The 18,308-nt window shown below is 44.5% G+C and overlaps 1 protein-coding gene across 1 annotated transcript; it reads left to right on the top strand.

The window, feature by feature from the left end:
• Nucleotides 1-892: 892 nt before the first annotated feature.
• On the top strand, nt 893-17,944 carry LOC136433268 (complement receptor type 2-like). Its single transcript, XM_066425293.1, has 33 exons — nt 893-1,009; nt 2,791-2,963; nt 3,196-3,356; nt 3,498-3,668; nt 3,962-4,132; nt 4,409-4,582; nt 4,722-4,892; nt 5,109-5,279; nt 5,551-5,721; nt 5,941-6,111; nt 6,357-6,527; nt 6,765-6,935; nt 7,236-7,406; nt 7,773-7,943; nt 8,118-8,288; nt 8,425-8,595; nt 8,817-8,987; nt 9,258-9,428; nt 9,605-9,775; nt 11,728-11,895; nt 12,182-12,361; nt 12,528-12,701; nt 12,848-12,969; nt 13,248-13,359; nt 13,629-13,765; nt 14,012-14,172; nt 14,277-14,315; nt 15,807-15,931; nt 16,140-16,301; nt 16,494-16,598; nt 16,779-16,924; nt 17,090-17,213; nt 17,499-17,944. The coding sequence occupies exons 2-33, from the start codon at nt 2,791-2,793 to the stop codon at nt 17,630-17,632; spliced, it is 4,962 nt and encodes a 1,653-aa protein (XP_066281390.1). The 5' UTR covers nt 893-1,009; the 3' UTR covers nt 17,633-17,944.
• The last annotated feature ends 364 nt before the right edge of the window (nt 17,945-18,308 follow it).

Here is an 18,308-nt window from a genome sequence, read left to right as displayed (position 1 = left end):
AACGTCAACTAGCACCTGTGATAACTTGTGTAAACAGGATTTGGCAGAAATACGTTCAATGTTATTTCTACTTACTCTGCACCACATGAAGAGCTACAGGAGCCGACAGGTTGAAATTCATCCCAGGCACAGTTGACCCGCGAGCAGCTTCGGCGGCGGCGGCGCCACCCGTCCACCGAGGACCCGAGCAGGAGCAGGCCGGCGAGCAGGATTACGGCGAGTTTCATCTTGGGAAACCCTAAGTAAATTCTGAATCAAATATTGGATTGGTTATCCGCCTGGGTTCGGCAGCACTGTGTCCTTACACTAGTCTAAATGAAGAACCCTGTCACTGCTGCCGTGCTATAGTACAATGATTATTGTACATGGACATTAATGCGAGTGAGAAAGTGAACCCTAGGTAGTCAGAGGCCCGACTGAATTTGTGCGGCGTGATTGACATCAAAAACATTCAAAAATAACAAGGAACTTACCTTCTTTGTCTTTGTAACGTCTACTCAAAAAGAGGGGAACAAGGGCGTGTGTGTTCACGAGCGAGAGCCGGTGGCGATTTAAGATTTGCCCTGATTCACTCCTTTTTATCTGCCGATAACGGGCTCAGGCCAGGAAATCAGGTGACGTGATCTTATTCGTCACACTGAGGGTCATACTGATAAAAAGTTTGGTAGTCAGCAGGAAGTAACAACAAGCACCAGGATACACCAGCTCTGCTACACGTAGTACACACTGTATTGACTCAGCCCCACCTGGGAATAGGGGTGGGTCTTGAGGCGGGACTTGGTGCCGTATATATTTAAGGCGTCTGAGAAACCAACTTCACATACCGCAAGGCTAACGCTACGACAGTACCGGACTGCATAATCAGTGTGTTAAAGTCGTTTGTAATCACTAGTCTCTACTGGACTCCCCCCACAGCATTGGCTTGTCGCTAGCGGGCATCCCTGATTATCACAAGACGTGAGGCTACTGAATCGTCGTTTGGGGTCAACTGACAGACTAACTGAGCAAGGTAAGCAAAGTGCTATCAAAATGTCTTTTAGATTTTTTACGACAAATCATGGAAGAATGGCTTAGCAGTGTGGGTAGATTAGAGCTGAATAACTTAATCCCAAACTCATTGTTAGACACTTTTTTTTTACCGCGGTTGATGGTAAGAAACGTAACCACATTCTGCAAGAGATAAGGCTGATCAAAGTTTGTTCTAACATTTCTGATAAGTCTTCCTTGTTTGTCTGTTTTACAAACGGTATAAATATGAACAGGTGTAGAGGCAGGGGGGTAATCAAACATCAGTGATACCTGGTTCTGATAAATCCTTGTTTTTGGTTTTCCTAGTGATAGAAGTACGGGTACGTGTGGAAAATGGGAGATAAGGATGATTACAATGAAAACATTCCTGTGTTGTTTTAACAAGGAGAATAAAAAACAACAACGCTGGTTTAACAGCTGTTTTCCGATATTTCTTCAGATCTCGCTTGAAAATAGCAGTTCCTTACAAGATGCAAAAGTACGTACCCCGGGGCAACTATTTTCATGCGCGTCGTGCTTCAACGAGCAAAGAAGGAAAACGCACGGATAACATTCAGCAGGTTACTCAAAACTCACAATGAACAATAGAATTTGAAAATAATTCCTCCACTGATTAAAGCGAAACGTCATTGCCGGTTGCGAAAACAAGGAAGTAATGACGTCACTCCTTGGACGTCATCCAGAGCTGAGTCAGTAGCTTTTCCAACTTCCTTGTTGGCCTACTTGGAAAGGGTGGGAACTTGGAAGACTGGCCTAGAAACGTCATTATATATCTTGCAGGCTGAGTAGCCATACGTAACCTTATCTATGAGTCCGAGTAACTAAGTCCGCAGTGTGAATCCGTACGGCGAACGTCTACCATACACGGAAGTATTGAAAATTCAATGTGGACATTTATGCTTGTAAACCTGTCTCGCATACAATTAAATCAGATACTGGTATTTGCAACCACACCACACCCCAACAAAGATGTTTTTATTTGATGTGCCCAAAGTCTGCTTACTGAACGTCCAACAAAAACCTCTGAAACGCGGTATGACGTAGTCTGATGTATGATGTCATGGTCATAGAAGATCATGAAGTACAACAAAGTCAATTGGTCAAGGATTCCTAGTACTTATGTTCACCGTAGAAAGGATGCTTGCGTTAACGTTTAACTCATTCCTATCAGGGTGGCACGTAGTCCAGGTCGTTCATGTAGGCTGAGGGAGTGTTGTTGTATATAGTAGATAACGGTAACGATAGCACTCTTTCCCTCTTTACTTTTCCAGCCATTCCTACGCAGTGTTGAAGTTTCTATAGTACACCCAGATCAGGGTTTGTCCAACCTTTGATCCCCATAAAGCGGCTGGAACCCCTTAACATAATGAACTGTACCGGAGTTACTATGAGTCAACGCTGTTTCAGTGGCGGTAAATGAGGTGTACTTTTCTGGGACTTTGATCGGAAACACATATCAGCTGCACGTACATAATTTGACTGTTGGCGTCAAACAAGAACAAATGTTTAACTTCAGATCGATTGCGCCAAATGTTAGGATAACGTAATCTCCAAGCAGTTGTTGGGGGAGGGCGGGTGTACTGTAATCTGACTGTCCCGGTTGTGGTAAAAAAAAACTACCGTAACGACCTTCCCTCTCAAGACTTGCTATGGCACAAAAGAAGGGGGTCCTGTACAGTATAAGTGCTCCACAGTCTCAAAAGAGTCAAACCATTCAAGTTATCCACAACGTCATTGTTTCCGCTGCTGTGTCTGTTCTAGATGCGCCTGCACCTGCTCCTCCTGACCGTGGTCCTGCTCCTGTCGCTGACGGACGTGGACGGCTGGAGACGCCGCCGCCGCCGTAGGTGTCCCGTGGTGAACTGTAGCTGGAGCGGGTGGTCCTTAGGCACGTGTAGCGCCTCGTGCGGAGGGGGCACTGCTCCGTGTACCAGGTAAACTCATATCATCAGGGTTAAATGTCAACTGAAGCTAAAATCTGAAGCAGTGTACATTATAAATGCACTATAGATTTCAAAAAGAGAGGTGAAAAATTATGCAAGTAACCTGTTTTATGATTTAGAACCATGACAGAGCTAGGAAAGACAAAATGAATAGAGAGGATGATACAGTAGGCGCCTTATTGCAAGTACTGTTCATTAATATTACTCTTTCTCCTTCCCGTAGAACGAAGTCTCCGGCCGCGTCCTGTGGAGGTGCTGACTGCTCGGGGTCCTCCTCCTCCCGATGTGCTTGTACCGGACCGAACCCGTGTCAGAACGGCGGGCGGGCGGCGTCCTCAGGCTGTACTTGTGCCGCCGGCTTTACTGGGTCGTGCTGTCAAACAAGTGAGTTTTGGGGCATTTATCAACATTTCCTACACAGCCAGTTTTCTTCATATTGGAAGCTTAAAAAATGGATGAGCAATGGTGACATCTCACTAGTACTATTCCAACGTTTAACAAAATCTTGATCGAATTTGTCCTCAGGGATTTCTTGTCCGGCCATCACTGCCCCAACTAACGGCGGGAACAGCGGCTGCAGAACGTACGGATGCCGAATGACGTTTTCCTGTGACTCCGGATATCAGCTGAGCGGCAACTCTGCCATCACGTGTCAGTCTAACGGACAGTGGAGCGGGTCAAGGCCGTCCTGTAGCCGTAAGTATGACTTGTTCTTTCCTCTACATACGCGTGTGACCGGAGATCTTATATTCAATGCAGTAAACATACTGTTTTGAATGAGATTCATTGAGAGAAACGGATCATCACTGTTCTTCACTCCCATTTGCAGAGACGTTGTCTTTCTACAAATCGGTATATGTGAGCTTGCCTGTTACTTTTTGAGATGCCTAACATTTTCTTTACACCGAGCAATGAAAGCCAGAGACTTATTGCATTCCTGCGCGAGCCAACTCAACTTGAATTTGTCACACAATCTATCCCCCTGGCAGGAGTCCAATGTCCCGCCCTCAGTGCTCCTTCTCATGGCACCATATCTGGCAGCTACTACTACGGTGACACAGTGACGTTTGGCTGCAGTACCGGCTACAGCCTCCAGGGCAGCGCCACGCGCACCTGCCAGGCTGACAAGGCCTGGAGCGGCACCCAGCCTACATGCACAAGTAAGCGACGATCCGGTTTTGTTTACAGTGTAAACACTTTTTAATGCAATGTACTGTATTCTCTGAGATAACACATTTTGTCGGCAAATTTCATTTCATGAACTCGATAAAACAATCAAGCCTGTTGTCTGTGGGTGATTTTAGAGCGCATCATTTGACCGACTTGATAAACGTCTTTACTACGTGGTATAAAGGTACCTTGCTGAATGTGTTCTGTGTGGATATCCGATCGGATGTACTATATAACTTTGGACACACCATTTTCTACCTCCACAGGAAAGAGCTGCCCCACCCTGACCGCCCCGGCTAATGGCGGGATCCAGGGAACGAGCTTCCTTTTCACCGACGTGGTGAGCTTCTCGTGCAACACTGGGTACGAGCTGAGCGGGTCCCAAAGCAGGACGTGTCAGGCCAACCAAGTTTGGACAGGATCTCAGCCGACCTGCTCCCGTGAGTGTTTAGAGGTTTGCGACAGCGTTAGACAGTAGATGTTGTAAACTAAGATTCAATCCGTTTTTACTCTTTATTGTGTAATGTTAAGAATTCTAAATTTTACTCGGTTTGATATTTTGTTTCATATCGGTTTTAGGAAAGCTCTGCCAGCAACTCTCATCACCAGCTAACGGACAGGTCACCGGTGGACACGCCTATGGTGACGTCACGACCTTCTCCTGCGACACTGGGTACGAGCTGCAAGGTGACGTCAGACGGACCTGCCAGGCCAACCAGCAGTGGAGCGGAGCTCAGCCAACGTGCTCAAGTATGATTCTGTCATTGGTTAAACTCCAGTCTGACAGAGAGCAATGTTTCTCAATCGGTTCTATCTATGTCCGTAACTAGACGCCATCAGGATGATGCCAAACCTTGCATTTTAGGTTATTCATGTTCAAAGTATGGTGGACATGACCTATAACCTTCTCATACACAAACTATTCATTTTGATAACGTAAATAAGTGTGATCCGCTTGTTTTCCAGGAAAGGCCTGCCCAGTGCCAGACCCTCCAGCTCACGGCGCGGTGCAGGGAGGCCACCTGTACGGCGACGCGGCCACGTTCAGCTGTAACGCCGGGTACCAGCTGAGCGGGACGTCCACTCTGACGTGTCAGGCCGCTCAGACGTGGAGCAACACACCTCCGGCATGCAACAGTCAGTCTTCTGTTACACTGTGTCCACGTTAACTCACTATCAATAATCAAAAGAGAACACGTTTCTCACTAACAAACCCTAGCCAGCTTCTGTCCAAGAAGAGGCCGTCTTCAAAGGAGTTGATTTACTTAATGATTCAAAGGAAAGTATACTACAAAATTGGATTTGTAGCTGTCCATCATGTCGTCGTATTGTATCGGAAGACTCTTGTCATGTTCAAGAAGCTGCCTGGTATTCTGCAGTATATTCATGCCATTCTTTTTTCCCATAGGAAAGGCCTGCCCTGCTGCCTCCGCCCCGACCAACGGCCAAGTGTCCGGCGGACGGCTGTACGGTGACACGGTCACGTTTTCCTGCGACCCTGGGTACGAGCTGCAGGGTTCTGCCACCGCCGTCTGTCAGGCCGACCAGACATGGAGTCAGGCTCAACCGTCATGTCAATGTAAGGATGATAGCAGAAAGATTCTATTCTACAGTATACAACGGGGGACAAGAATTATCAACATTGCAATCATTTGGACTCTTATGCCGTCAATCCTTCTCTTAGAGTTAGTGTTTTAAAAAATACCAATAATATCCATCAATACTCGGCGACGTAATCGAGGTTTAAAAAATTGACTGGAGGTGCAATCATGATATGATTTGTTTTCTGAATCCCCAGTGGTGACGTGTCCAGTCCTCCAGCCGCCGACAAACGGACAGATGACCGGAGGGAACTCGTACGGGGACAAGGTCACCTTCACCTGTAACTCTGGGTACGAGCTGAGCGGCAGCCGTGAGCGGACGTGCCAGGCCAACAAACAGTGGAGCGGATCGCCTGCAGTCTGTGACAGTAGGTTTACTTAATGGGGATTTATCAGGACCGAAAACAGTGGTACCGAATAGGAATAGCATATTTTCTGAAATGAGAGTTGTCAAAAGTATCACTGTGTGGTTTCAATGGCATATCTGGGCTCACATAACAACAATAATAGTTGGCAATCTCTAACACACTGGACTAGACCATAGCGACGTTTAGTGGCTAACGTTATTATAATTTGAGGGGAGTTACTGATATTATTTTACTGTTTTGTTCAGAGGTCCAATGTCCCACGTTGTCTGCCCCGCTGCACGGCTCCAGCACCGGCAGTACTTTGTTCGGAGACACCCTGAACTTCGGGTGCGACACCGGGTACGAGCTGTCCGGCAGCTCTGGCATCACTTGCCAAGCCGACCAGACTTGGTCTGCTGCAGCGCCATCTTGCAGAAGTATGTGGTATTGTTGTCAGCTGAGACTTTATAGCCTGTAACGGACACATACACGTATACAGTATTACACATGAATTCAGTTATCAAAAGCCTAATAGACAGTACATGTAGGAAGCATTTCTGCATTATCTGGTCTGTTAATACTATTGCTGGTCTGCTAATACTATTGCTCTGAAGGAAATTGTCATTCGTCATGTCGATCGTTAACGTTTGGTTTCGAATGTTCTTGATCTTCAGAAAAAGTCTGCCCTGTGCTCCCCCCGCCCCTGAACGGCCACGTGACGGGAGGTAACGAGTATGGAGACACGGCTGTGATGACGTGTGACGAAGGGTTCAGTCTGGTCGGTGACGTCACACGCACCTGTCAGGACAACAGGCAGTGGTCGGCCACACAGCCTACATGTCAGAGTAAGGACTTGTAAAATTTGTTCTTATAACCCGTGTGAAATCTTCTGTCCGTATTAAGATCTTACCATTTTCTTCATATTCAAAGTAAATGAACCTGGTCATAGTTCCATTGCAGCTTGCAAAATTTTGTCCCTAATATTTTAATGTGAGTATCTATGGTGAAGGCCGCAAGATAATCTTATCTTAGTGAATGCATGAGAATTGTGCAATGCGTAAACTACAATAACCCTCTTGTCACTGGTAAATTGTAAGTAGAATTGCTTGATTGTCATTAATACGACTTTGTTTAACGTTCAACAGGGAAGAGTTGTCCGCAGCTGTCAGCCCCGGATAATGGCGGCGTGTCGGGAGGAGTGCTGTTCCAAGACACGGCAGCCTTCACGTGTGACCCTGGGTACGAGCTCGTGGGGTCCGCCAGCCGGCTGTGCCAGGCCAACCAGCAGTGGAGCGGAACACAGCCGTCCTGTCAGAGTAAGGACTGCTGTACTCTGTGTCGTGGATATGAGACATGTATTTTTCATTCTAGCGACGGTCCTCTCTTTTATAGAAATATCACTTCTTAACCAACCCTCGATGGTGTTTTCAGCACCAAGGCCATGACCGTCAACTGTCTTGACGTTGAATAGTGATACGCAGTGAAGAACGTTGCGAGGAGGACGGTGCGCATTAACGTTGATTATTGTATGCCAGCACATCAAATAGCCTGCACACTGCTATAAAAGGTTGTAATATTCAAGCCGATGACTGAGGCTGTCTAATATAAGAACCTATAACGCTTACTCTGTGTGCAGGATATTTTGACATTCTGATCGGACTGATCTGACTTTGTCCGTGCAGAGGTCCAGTGTCCGCCCCTGCCGCCCCTGTCTGACGGCCAGATGACAGCAGGATCTCTGTACGGGGACAAGGTCACCTTCAGCTGTGACGACGGCTTCCAGCTGGTGGGCAGCTCGGAGAGAAGCTGTCAGGCCGACCAGCAGTGGAGCGGGACTCAGCCTTCCTGTCAGAGTAGGTTACAGTTCTTACATTTCCTACGGAGTTTCTGTGAATTGTATAGTTACATGGCATATATTGGCAAGTCTACTTTGTCAAGTATAGTCTGCTACGTACTGATTTGACATAATTCTTTCGAAAGTCATAATGATGGCCTCAATAAGTGGACCATTTCCTCCGTGTTCTCAGGAAAGGAATGTCCACAGCTGAATTCTCCTGATAACGGCGCTGTGACGGGCGGGAGTCACTATGGTGACGTGGTTACCTTCTCGTGCGACCCTGGGTACGAGCTGGGCGGAAGCGGCAGTAGAACTTGTCAGGCCGACCAGACCTGGAGCGGGACCGAACCCACCTGTGCAGGTGAGAACCATTTATCATAACTGCCAAATATTTCTGTAATAAGGTGGCGTCCATGCCACTACGGAATATATGCCAAAACCATCTGCAACACATGAACGGTCAAGCAATGTGACAATACTTTTCATTTCCTCTTCAGCGGTGACTTGTCCCGATCTGGACGCGCCCCTGAACGGGAACAAAGTCGGCGGCAGCTCGTACGGCGACACCGTCACCTTCTCCTGCTCGGCTGGATACCAGCTCACGGGAAGCCCGTCACTTACATGTCAGCACAGTCAACAGTGGAACGGCACACAGCCCGCATGTACAAGTAAGGATTTGTCATGAAACTATACATGTTGCTTTGCACATGAGCTTATGAACTACGGATACGTTTTAGAACAATTTCTGGTCCATCGAAGTGCAATGTGACACAAAGTGTCATGAATCTGCAAAATAAAATGACAAAAGTTGTGGTTGGAAGTACAATTGGAACTTGTGCGTACATTTCATATAACGATCACTATAATCATGAATTTGATTCTCACCCAGGAAAGGACTGCCCCCTCCTGCCACTGTTAGACCACGGCGTGACCACAGGAGGACATCTGTACGGGGACGTCATGACGTTCTCCTGTCTGCCCGGATTCCGGCTCCAGGGGAACCAGACCAGGGTGTGTCAAGCCGACCAGACATGGGGTGGGACACAGCCTAGCTGTGAACGTAAGTACCGGTGTACAGCTGTTACAGCAAGAAACGTTGGAGTACTGATGTACTGTTAAGTGTTGTTGATGGATTTCGCATGTCCAGTAATCCCTCGGTCTAGTGGTGTACTCTTGTTGGATGCGAATCTTAAACTTTAGGGAAACTTAATCTTTGCACGATAAAGCAGCGAGTACATATAACGTTAGAACAAGAATAGAACCAATCATGAGAGTTACGGACAATGTCTTCTCATCTTTAAAACATTGTGTTTCGGTTCTATTCCGACAGGAGTCAGCTGCCCGCCTCTCCCACCGCCTACCAACGGTCACGTGACAGGTGACGTCATGTATGAAGACACTGTGAGTTTTACCTGTGATGAGGGGTACGAGTTGGTGGGGTACCAAATTGCTGTCTGTCAAGCAGATATGACGTGGAGTAGCACGTCACCGACATGTCAGAGTAAGTACAAAGTGCACCATCAAATGAAGTACAAGTATACGTAATAATCATCTAGATATTAGTATGTAAGATGATGTATTCAAGACGCCGTACTTGATCTATTTCACTTTAAGGGAACCTTCAACATATCTCGATACCACTTTGATCTTTTGGCTATCTTTCCTGTCTTCCCGCAGAGAAGTCGTGCCCAGTTCTGGACGTGATTCCAGACGGCACCGTTACAGGTGGACGCCTGTACGGGGATACCGCCACCTTCAGCTGCTCAGCTGGTTATCAGCTGGTCGGGGACCAGTACCGGACCTGCCAGGCTAACCAGACGTGGAGCGGCCTCCAGCCCTTCTGTCAAAGTAGGTCTCAGGAAATCATCCTGATTGATTGTGGTAGATTGACTGGCCAATAGGCAGCTATTTTTGACGCGATGTGGTATTTGTCAGCAACGTAATTTCTATCCTCGTAGCTCATTAGATATTACGCATGGTGCATGTGAGCATTTTTTTTATTTTTTTTATTGCAACATTTACATACAAGACATGATGACGACAGACTCAAGCTTACAGCTTATTTTCATGTCGTCATCGACAGGATACATTACAGAAGAACAAAACAAATATTACAAATACTGAAAATGAAAAAAAAACAGATGCGGACATGCAAAGCATAAGAGCAACAAATTATCTCAAATAAACTACATAACAGAAATCATTAAATGTAAGAAAAATTGAAATCAATAAACAGATAAATATGTGGACAGGTACTACAAGACTGGTAGGATGGTGGTTTACTACTCAAATCTTTTGGATTGTATAATGAAAAGTTGGACATGCTGTAAGAGTTTGACATTGTTTGAATTCGAAAGGAAGGGTAAGCCTTTAAGCAATAATTGAATTAGAACATCATCCGAAAGATAATTGAGATTTATGACTGAACCTACCAGATTTTCTAAATTGCTGAAGAGTAAGGAACGGTGTTGAGTGTAGTTAGGGCAGTACAAGAAGTAATGAGAAATACTTTCACAAGGATGGCCACAGGTACAAGCAGGACTGGTAACTAGGTTGCGAGTGTACAAATTGAAGTTTAAACTGAAAGTACCAAGACGGAAACGAGTGAGAAGAGCGCAGGTGTAACGAGGACCAGTGTTGAAATATGGGACAGATACAGGGCGCACAGATTTGATCATTGTTTTCTTAAAATGAGGAAGACTTAATGATCGATCTGCCAAGGTAAGGTTGTTCCAATGATACGTAGCATAAGGTATGAATGATTTCTTAAAGCGAGTTGTGGTACACTTTAACAACTGAAGGTTATACTTATTTCGAAGGTCGTAGGAAGAGGAATCTGATACTGTGGGTGGTATCAAATCTCTTAAGTATTGTCGAGTTTGTCCATGGATAATTTTATAGAATAGGATAAGGGACTGAACATGGCGGCGGTCAGATAACTTTTCCCATCCCAGTTCGGCGAGTAGTGAAGTATACGAGGACCCCCTAATGGCACCAGCTACGGTTAAAGCACATTCATATTGTATTCGTTCGATGAGTTGAGAGTCTGAAGCAGTGCAACCGTGCCATACTACGCCACCATACTCGAGTAGGGGACGGATAAAAGATTTATATATTGTTTCCAAGACTTCACGGGGGAGCTTGAATTTAAGTTTACTGAAGGTTGAAACCTTTTTAGATGCATTGGCTAACATGTTAGAAATATGTGTATTCCAAGACATAGTAGATGACAGATGAACCCCGATGTGTTTGTGACAGTCTACAGAATCGATTTGTTCGTTACCAAGGAAAAGGGGTGGATGTGGAGGAGGTATAGCCTTTGTAGAATAACACGTTTCGATTGTTTTTGACGGATTGAGTTCCATTAGCCACGCTTTTGTCCATGATAATATCTTAGAAAGGTCAGAATTGAGTCTAATGGCTGATACAGTGGGGGATTCTACAACATCGAGCAAGGAGCTATCGTCTGCGAACAGAAAAGGATGAGTTTCGAGTTCCTGTATCATGTCATTTATGTACACGAGAAATAATAGCGGACCAAGCACTGATCCTTGAGGTACACCTGCACTTATCTCGCACCAATCAGAGTTTTGACCTTCGATTACGACACGCTGCTTTCTACCATTGAGGTAACTTTGAAACCAGTTGAGAAAAGGCCCTTCCACCCCGTTTCGTTGAAGCTTGAAGAGTATGCTAAAAATGTGAGCATTTTTAGCACCCTGTACAACGTATGAATGCATTTGTTAACAGTATTTATCTAGACATATGAAACTGAACTATTCCAATCTTGTTTCCCAAAGAGAAATGTTGCACCCCGCCTATTGTTGGAAACGGCGTGATTACTGGAAGTGCGTGCTTCAACGAGACCATCGCCGTCAGCTGTGATGTTGGGTACTCCATAGTTGGGAACAGCGAGCTGACGTGTACAGAGGATGGGGTTTGGGACAAATCTCCTCCAACTTGCAACGGTAAGAGGTCGTAACATCATTTGAATGTTGATGTATGTCCTCATTAAACATAATCTCACCATACATTTCGTTTAATACAAATAAAGCTGATCAAGGACATAGAAAAAAAGCCAAGAACTTAGTCTCCAGATCTGCAATTCCAAAAGTTTAACTTTTTATATAGTCAATTTGTCATACTTTTGTTTTGATGTGTGAAGTTCGTACGTGAAGTCCAATACACCTGTTCTAGTCAAGGGAATAGTAGCCAAAAGCTGAATTGCTCATCAAAGAAAACTCTACCTTACAGAGATCTGCTGTGATGAGACACTCACCATTGTCAACGGCAGTGTTGTCCAGACCGGAGATGGAGGCTTTTGCTTCGGAAACATCGTGAGCTTTTCTTGTAACACCGGTCATCAGTTGGTAGGAGGCACCGCTGCAACATGTCAAGAGGACGGTACATGGTCAACCGTGCCAGTCTGTGAGAGTAAGTAGAGGACCATAGTTAGACTCGAAACAAAAACGTTGAGGGTTGTAAGGCAATTGTTATTTCTATGATGTCAACTTTTGCCCGATTTACTTAAATGGTACTGAATCAAGTTAACTCAACCCAAACATTTATGTCTGATCGGTGTTCAAACTATTTTCCCCAGGAGTTTGTTGTGCCGATGTTGGTCTGATCCGTAACGGCCAGTCCACTACCGCGGAGTCGTGCTACAGCGACGTCGCGACCTTCACATGTGACCCCGGGTTCCAGCTGGTCTCCCGAGGTGATGTCGTCTGTGGTGTAGACGGGACATGGCTTGGAGATGTGCCTTATTGTGAACGTAAGTACAGATAGAAAGTTGTCATCAGTTGAACAAAATTTACATTACCGAAATCTGTGTAGTCTTAACGAACAGCCTAACATTGACCACTATAGAGAGGTTCTTCGATGAATAACTTTTGCTTCGAATTCTGTCTGATTTTCTAGCTGACAACCTGTGCAGCAAAGATGCTCTATCTAACCCCAGTGATGGCTACAAGGTCTGTTACTCGGCAGCGACGGGCGGAGAGGATAAAGAATTCTGCACCATGCACTGCAATCCACCTAAGGTAGGAGTGCACAATGGAATACCATCAGTCAATAATTGCGTCAATGATTGCCATTTGTTTCCACGTCAGTAAAAGGATGGAATATCAAGAGAAATCTACAAATGTATTAATGTCTTGTCAGGCAGTAACGACATGTTGTTATAGTTTGAAATGTTGAGCAAATTACACTGGTATCATCCGACATCCCCCTCATATAAAATTGGTACAAAACTAGACATTTTTTGTCTTTCTAAACACTGCCCAACACTGTCCTTGACATTGCCCTTTATTGCCTACAGTCATACGGACTTGGCCGAGTTGTGACGTACCAGTGCGGAGACCACACCAGCTGGCTGTGGATGACACAAGTCTCCAATCTTCTCAAGCTCGTCTCGGTCTCAACGTGTCAGGGTAAGACCTTCAGATACCGAAATCCACCGTATTGTCATCTTTACCATTATCCATATGGATGCAAACATGGATACGATAGTATAGACACTATTTGACGAATGCACAATGACATTATTCAGGAGTACTATTGAACTGCTTGCTAAGATATTACGCACAAGACGAAGTGACAAGGAAAAGCTATGATTGCATAGAAACTACGACATAATATTTTAAAGATGTTTGAATACTGTATTTACAACAATCTTGAATCTCTGCTTGTTCCCAAACAGACCCATGGAACCCGTTCGCCATGATCATGATAGGAGGACTGACCATCACCAGCACAACCTCACCCAACCTGCACCAGATCAGACGCTACATCAGGACCGAACTGCGGAGACAGGGGCTGTGTCTACCACCATGTAGGGTAAGGATCTATTCACCAGTAGTGTGTATCATCGCTAACTGAACATGACCCATTCTCTACGGTTTACATGTTGCAAACAAAATCTTTGACATGCTGATACTACAGAGGATGTTTCCGCCCATATCTTAGCTTCTGTCCATACATTTACTAGGGTTGCAATTCAGTCCACGCAACGTGTTATAGTATTGTAAAAACATAGATGAAGGAATTGCCAGACAACCATGAACATTTTTATCATACATGTAGATCAGCGAGATCTCTGTTGATGCGGGAGTGAGAACCAGGAGGAGAAGAGACATCTCTCCCCTCACTGTGATTGACGTCACCATACAACTCTACATAGAAGACAACAGTCAGCTGTCCCTGCAGACAAACACCCTCCCCGCAGATGTGGACGCACTTATCAGGTTCGAAAACATCATTCTTACAACCAAGTTGTGTTCTTTTCTTGAAATAGGAAAGGATCATTGCAGAAAGTTTGAATGTCTGTAACTGTGGATTTCCCCTACAGGAAGTCTGCACTTGATGTCAAAACGGCTCTGACATCCGGGTCCCCCGAAAGTACGAAATGGAACGAAATGGAACGAAATGGAACGAAATGGAACGAAATGGAACGAAATGGAACGAAATGGAACGAAATGGAACGAAATGGAACGAAATGGAACGAAATGGAACGAAATGGAACGAAATGGAACGAACTAAAACAACATATGTAACATTATGAAATGAAATACCAGTAGATAACGAAGTATAAGGAGTAGACTGGAACAGGAAGCATTTTAAATACAGAAGTGAGTGGTAAATACATCATGTAACGTGTTTTATTTCTTGAATCTATGTAATAATATTAAATACAACGTTTTTGTCGCGTTTGTGTGGCTAGATTCTTCCCTGAAAATGGAGGCGCCGCGTGCAAAGAGATCCGCCGCTCTTCCTTGTGTACCAACGATCTGCAAGTGAACTGCTGCAAATAGCAGGGAAAACAAGCAAACGGAACTGAGTATCGAAGTTAGGACTAGATTATACAGTTGGTTGTAACAGTGTATCTCATAATTCACCAAGAGGGCATGAGGCAAGCGTTATCTTATTATCTATAAATCTCTCCCCCAAATGGAGCCCCGCATACAAATAAACCGGCATTGTTGCCAGCGCGACGGAACTGTGGGCGTGCTGCCGACAGGTTGAATCAAACCCCGACTTTCCATTTATTTAAATACGGTTTTAGTCCATAACTGGTACGTAGCATATGCATATCTTTCCAATTGTTCGGCTTAAAGTCAGACCCCTGACCCCTGAATGGACCCCTCCGTTAATGATATTTAAATGAAGCTCTGCGGCGCGTCACACATTTCACACATTTCACACTCCATTCAAACACGGACGTGGAGTCCCCTGGAGACATTTATGCTTCCTTGTTCACGACAAAACAAAGGGAGGGTGTGAACGAGCAATGCATGTATTTCACGGTTCACACAACACGCAAACACGCTAGCTGTATACATAATAAGATTACGCTTGCCTCATGCCCTCTTGGAGATGCAATGTTACCACCAACATCTGCAATACTATTTCGGTTTGCTTGTTTTCCCTGCTATTTGCAGCAGTTAATTTGCAGATCGTTGGTACACAAGCAAGAGCGGCGGATCTCTTTGCACGCGGCGTCTCCATTTTCAGGGAAGAATCTAGCCACACAAACGCGACAAAAACGTTGTATTTGATATTATTACATAGATTCAAGAAATAAAACACGTTACATTTAATATGTATTTACCACTCACTTCTGTATTTAAAATGCTTCCTGTTCCAGTCTACTCTTTATACTTCGTTATCTACTGGTATTTCATTTCATAATGTTACATATGCTGTTTTAGTTCGTTCCATTTCGTTCCATTTCGTTCCATTTCGTTCCATTTCGTTCCATTTCGTTCCATTTCGTTCCATTTCGTTCCATTTCGTTCCATTTCGTTCCATTTCGTTCCATTTCGTTCCATTTCGTTCCATTTCGTTCCATTTCGCACTTTCGGGGGACCGTGACATCCGGTACCTTCCTGGTCCCGGTCAACGGTGAGAATCTCACGATTGCAGACACAGGAGGAGGCGCCATCTCGGACCCCATCGTAGGATGTCCTGTGGGCTTCCTGGAAAAGCATACTGACCCTGGATGCTGTGAGTTTATATCAGGATGTTCTTCTAAAATAAACTAATGACATGTAACGTCATGGAAGTTGGAACAAACATACACATATTCTTCGAAATTGTTCAAAACTTTCTTGCTATCATCCGTGTTGTCTGTATCTGTCTCCAAATCAATTTTCTACATCAATTAATGACCAGTGCAAGAACCTGTTCATCAGCTGCCCTGTCTCTCCCCTAGTTGCCTGTCCTCCCGGGTCCTTCCACAACCCCATGCTAAAAGACTGTGAGCCCTGCCCAGTGGGGACTTACCAGACCAACAGCTCCCAGACCTCCTGTGAGCCCTGTCCAGAAGGAACCACCACATCAGCAGAGGGAACAAGTGACCCGAGCGAGTGTAAAGGTAGGTTTGTGAAGACTTAATCTCCGATCATCACATTAAGGATTATGATATAGTACCTACCCGAACAATGCTCCAAGAGAATACCAATTATTTGTCAATTTGTGTTGATGCCAAAGCTGCCAGATACGTAACCATAGAAATAAGCAATTACCTGTAAACCTAATACATTATGTTTACCTGTTGGTTACTCAGAATATTCAGACTGCAACTGTGGTCCTAACGCCTGTGTGCCGACATCCCAGGGGTGGAAATGTCAATGTCCAGCAGGTCACATCCAGGAAGACGACAAATGCGTCGGTAAGTTTGGCAGACATTTTGGCTTCCATGAATACTATATTCAATGATAAAGCTGCCAACACTGAGGTCATAGTATTGGTATGAACGGAGTTTAGCAAAATAGTATAGAATAGCATGTGACCTTTAATGTCTTTTTTTTTATTTTGAGACTTTTGTATAACATTTGAATGTTTTTTTCAGCCATCACAGAGTGCCCCGCTGGTTCGACGTTGTTCCGAGACACGTGTTACCTGGTGTCAAACACCACGGCCACCTACAGGGCTGCTGGAGATGCTTGCAGACAGCATGGAGGAATCCTAGCCATGGTCAAGGACGAGGACACTCAGGTGAACTACATTTTTTTCAACATCCATTTATTCTTAAGTACCCATATATTGTGGCCAAATTCCACCCCGTTGCACTGTCATCTAACTTTTACAGTATCTGCTATCATCTTTGCCATAATACCTGTTCCAATGTTGCATTAGTCTGAAGGAAATATTTGTGTGCAGGACTTCATCATTGAGAACTACAGTGGAAAGGACATGTGGATTGGACTGGACGACCGGCTGACAGAGGGAGAGTTCTTTTGGGCTGACGGCTCCAGACTTGATAACTTCACCTACTGGACATACGGTCAGTAAAGCAGTGTTCGGTAGCCACTCTAGAAGTGGGGGAATATAATGAAGATAAAACCATTAATGAAAAGAACTGAATTCCATTTCAATACATATACAATTATCTTATGCAGCTCATTTACCAAAGATCATCTTGCATAGCATCCGTTAATGATATTGTTTTCCGTCAAAATGTTATCAATACCATAAATACATACATCTCTAGCTATAGTTGATGTACATTTCACTCACACAGAGTGCAGTATGATGTATTAAAGTTGAATGTTTACTGTTCAATTTATAGGAGAGCCAAACGACGGAGGTGGTTCTCGTTCCCAGGACTGTGTGCACCTCTGGTTGGCAGCACAACTACGCTGGGATGACACCTCGTGTATAAGCAACAGATTCTATCTATGTCAGATTAGCAAGCAAACATAGGGGGGATTGTTATAGTGGGGGCCACCATTATGATACATGCTTGTTTCAGGTATTCTTTAGTTTGTTCGGTAGGATATTGGCTACTACTGAAATGCTGGTCTTTGTATGATATGAATTGGTCTTTTCTCTAAAAAATCAAGAAAAGCTCACTTATTGTATTGCGTATATCTATGTGTGATATGTGGAAAATATAAGGCTATCCTACGGGTATATTTCCTTTCAAAATACAAACAGCATGTAAATCATTTAAAAACATGTACTTTTGAATGTTGTTTACAAATTGGATAAAACTCACAATTTTTTTGACCTGAATTCGCATTGGACTACTATGTACACGTGTGTGTGTGTGTGTGTGTGTGTGTGTGTGTGTGTGTGAGAGAGAGAGAGAGAGAGAGAGAATGTGAGAACAACTGAAAAACATAAATAATTCGATGTGTATATCTCATTTCTCCAAGGTAATTCATAACTCCAAAGCCCAGAGCAATAAATTCACTTATTCTGATATAATCGTTTACGTCAGTTACTTAGCTGATAAGAGTGTGCATACCGTGACAACGCGCAATGCCACAATTGACTTGCACTGGAATAATGATATACGTCGTAGAAGCATACTAAACGAAAAGAAATCATTTACCCCAGATGCCATACACTATACTAGTTCTGGATTATGCTACAC

This window comes from Branchiostoma lanceolatum, chromosome 4 (genome assembly GCF_035083965.1).
Source record: "Branchiostoma lanceolatum isolate klBraLanc5 chromosome 4, klBraLanc5.hap2, whole genome shotgun sequence".
Taxonomy (NCBI): Eukaryota; Metazoa; Chordata; class Leptocardii; order Amphioxiformes; family Branchiostomatidae; genus Branchiostoma; species Branchiostoma lanceolatum.
Note: the sequence above shows the minus strand (reverse complement) of the source record. Positions and strands in the feature narration are given on the sequence as shown.

Coding starts and splice junctions, on each gene's coding strand:
- LOC136433268 (XM_066425293.1), top strand. CDS start 2,791: ATGCGCCTGCACCTGCTCCTCCTGACCGTGGTCCTGCTCCTGTCGCTG. Junction 13,766..14,011: donor TGTGTCTACCACCATGTAGG/GTAAGGATCTAT, acceptor TCATACATGTAG/ATCAGCGAGATCTCTGTTGA. Junction 16,302..16,493: donor TGACCCGAGCGAGTGTAAAG/GTAGGTTTGTGA, acceptor TTGGTTACTCAG/AATATTCAGACTGCAACTGT.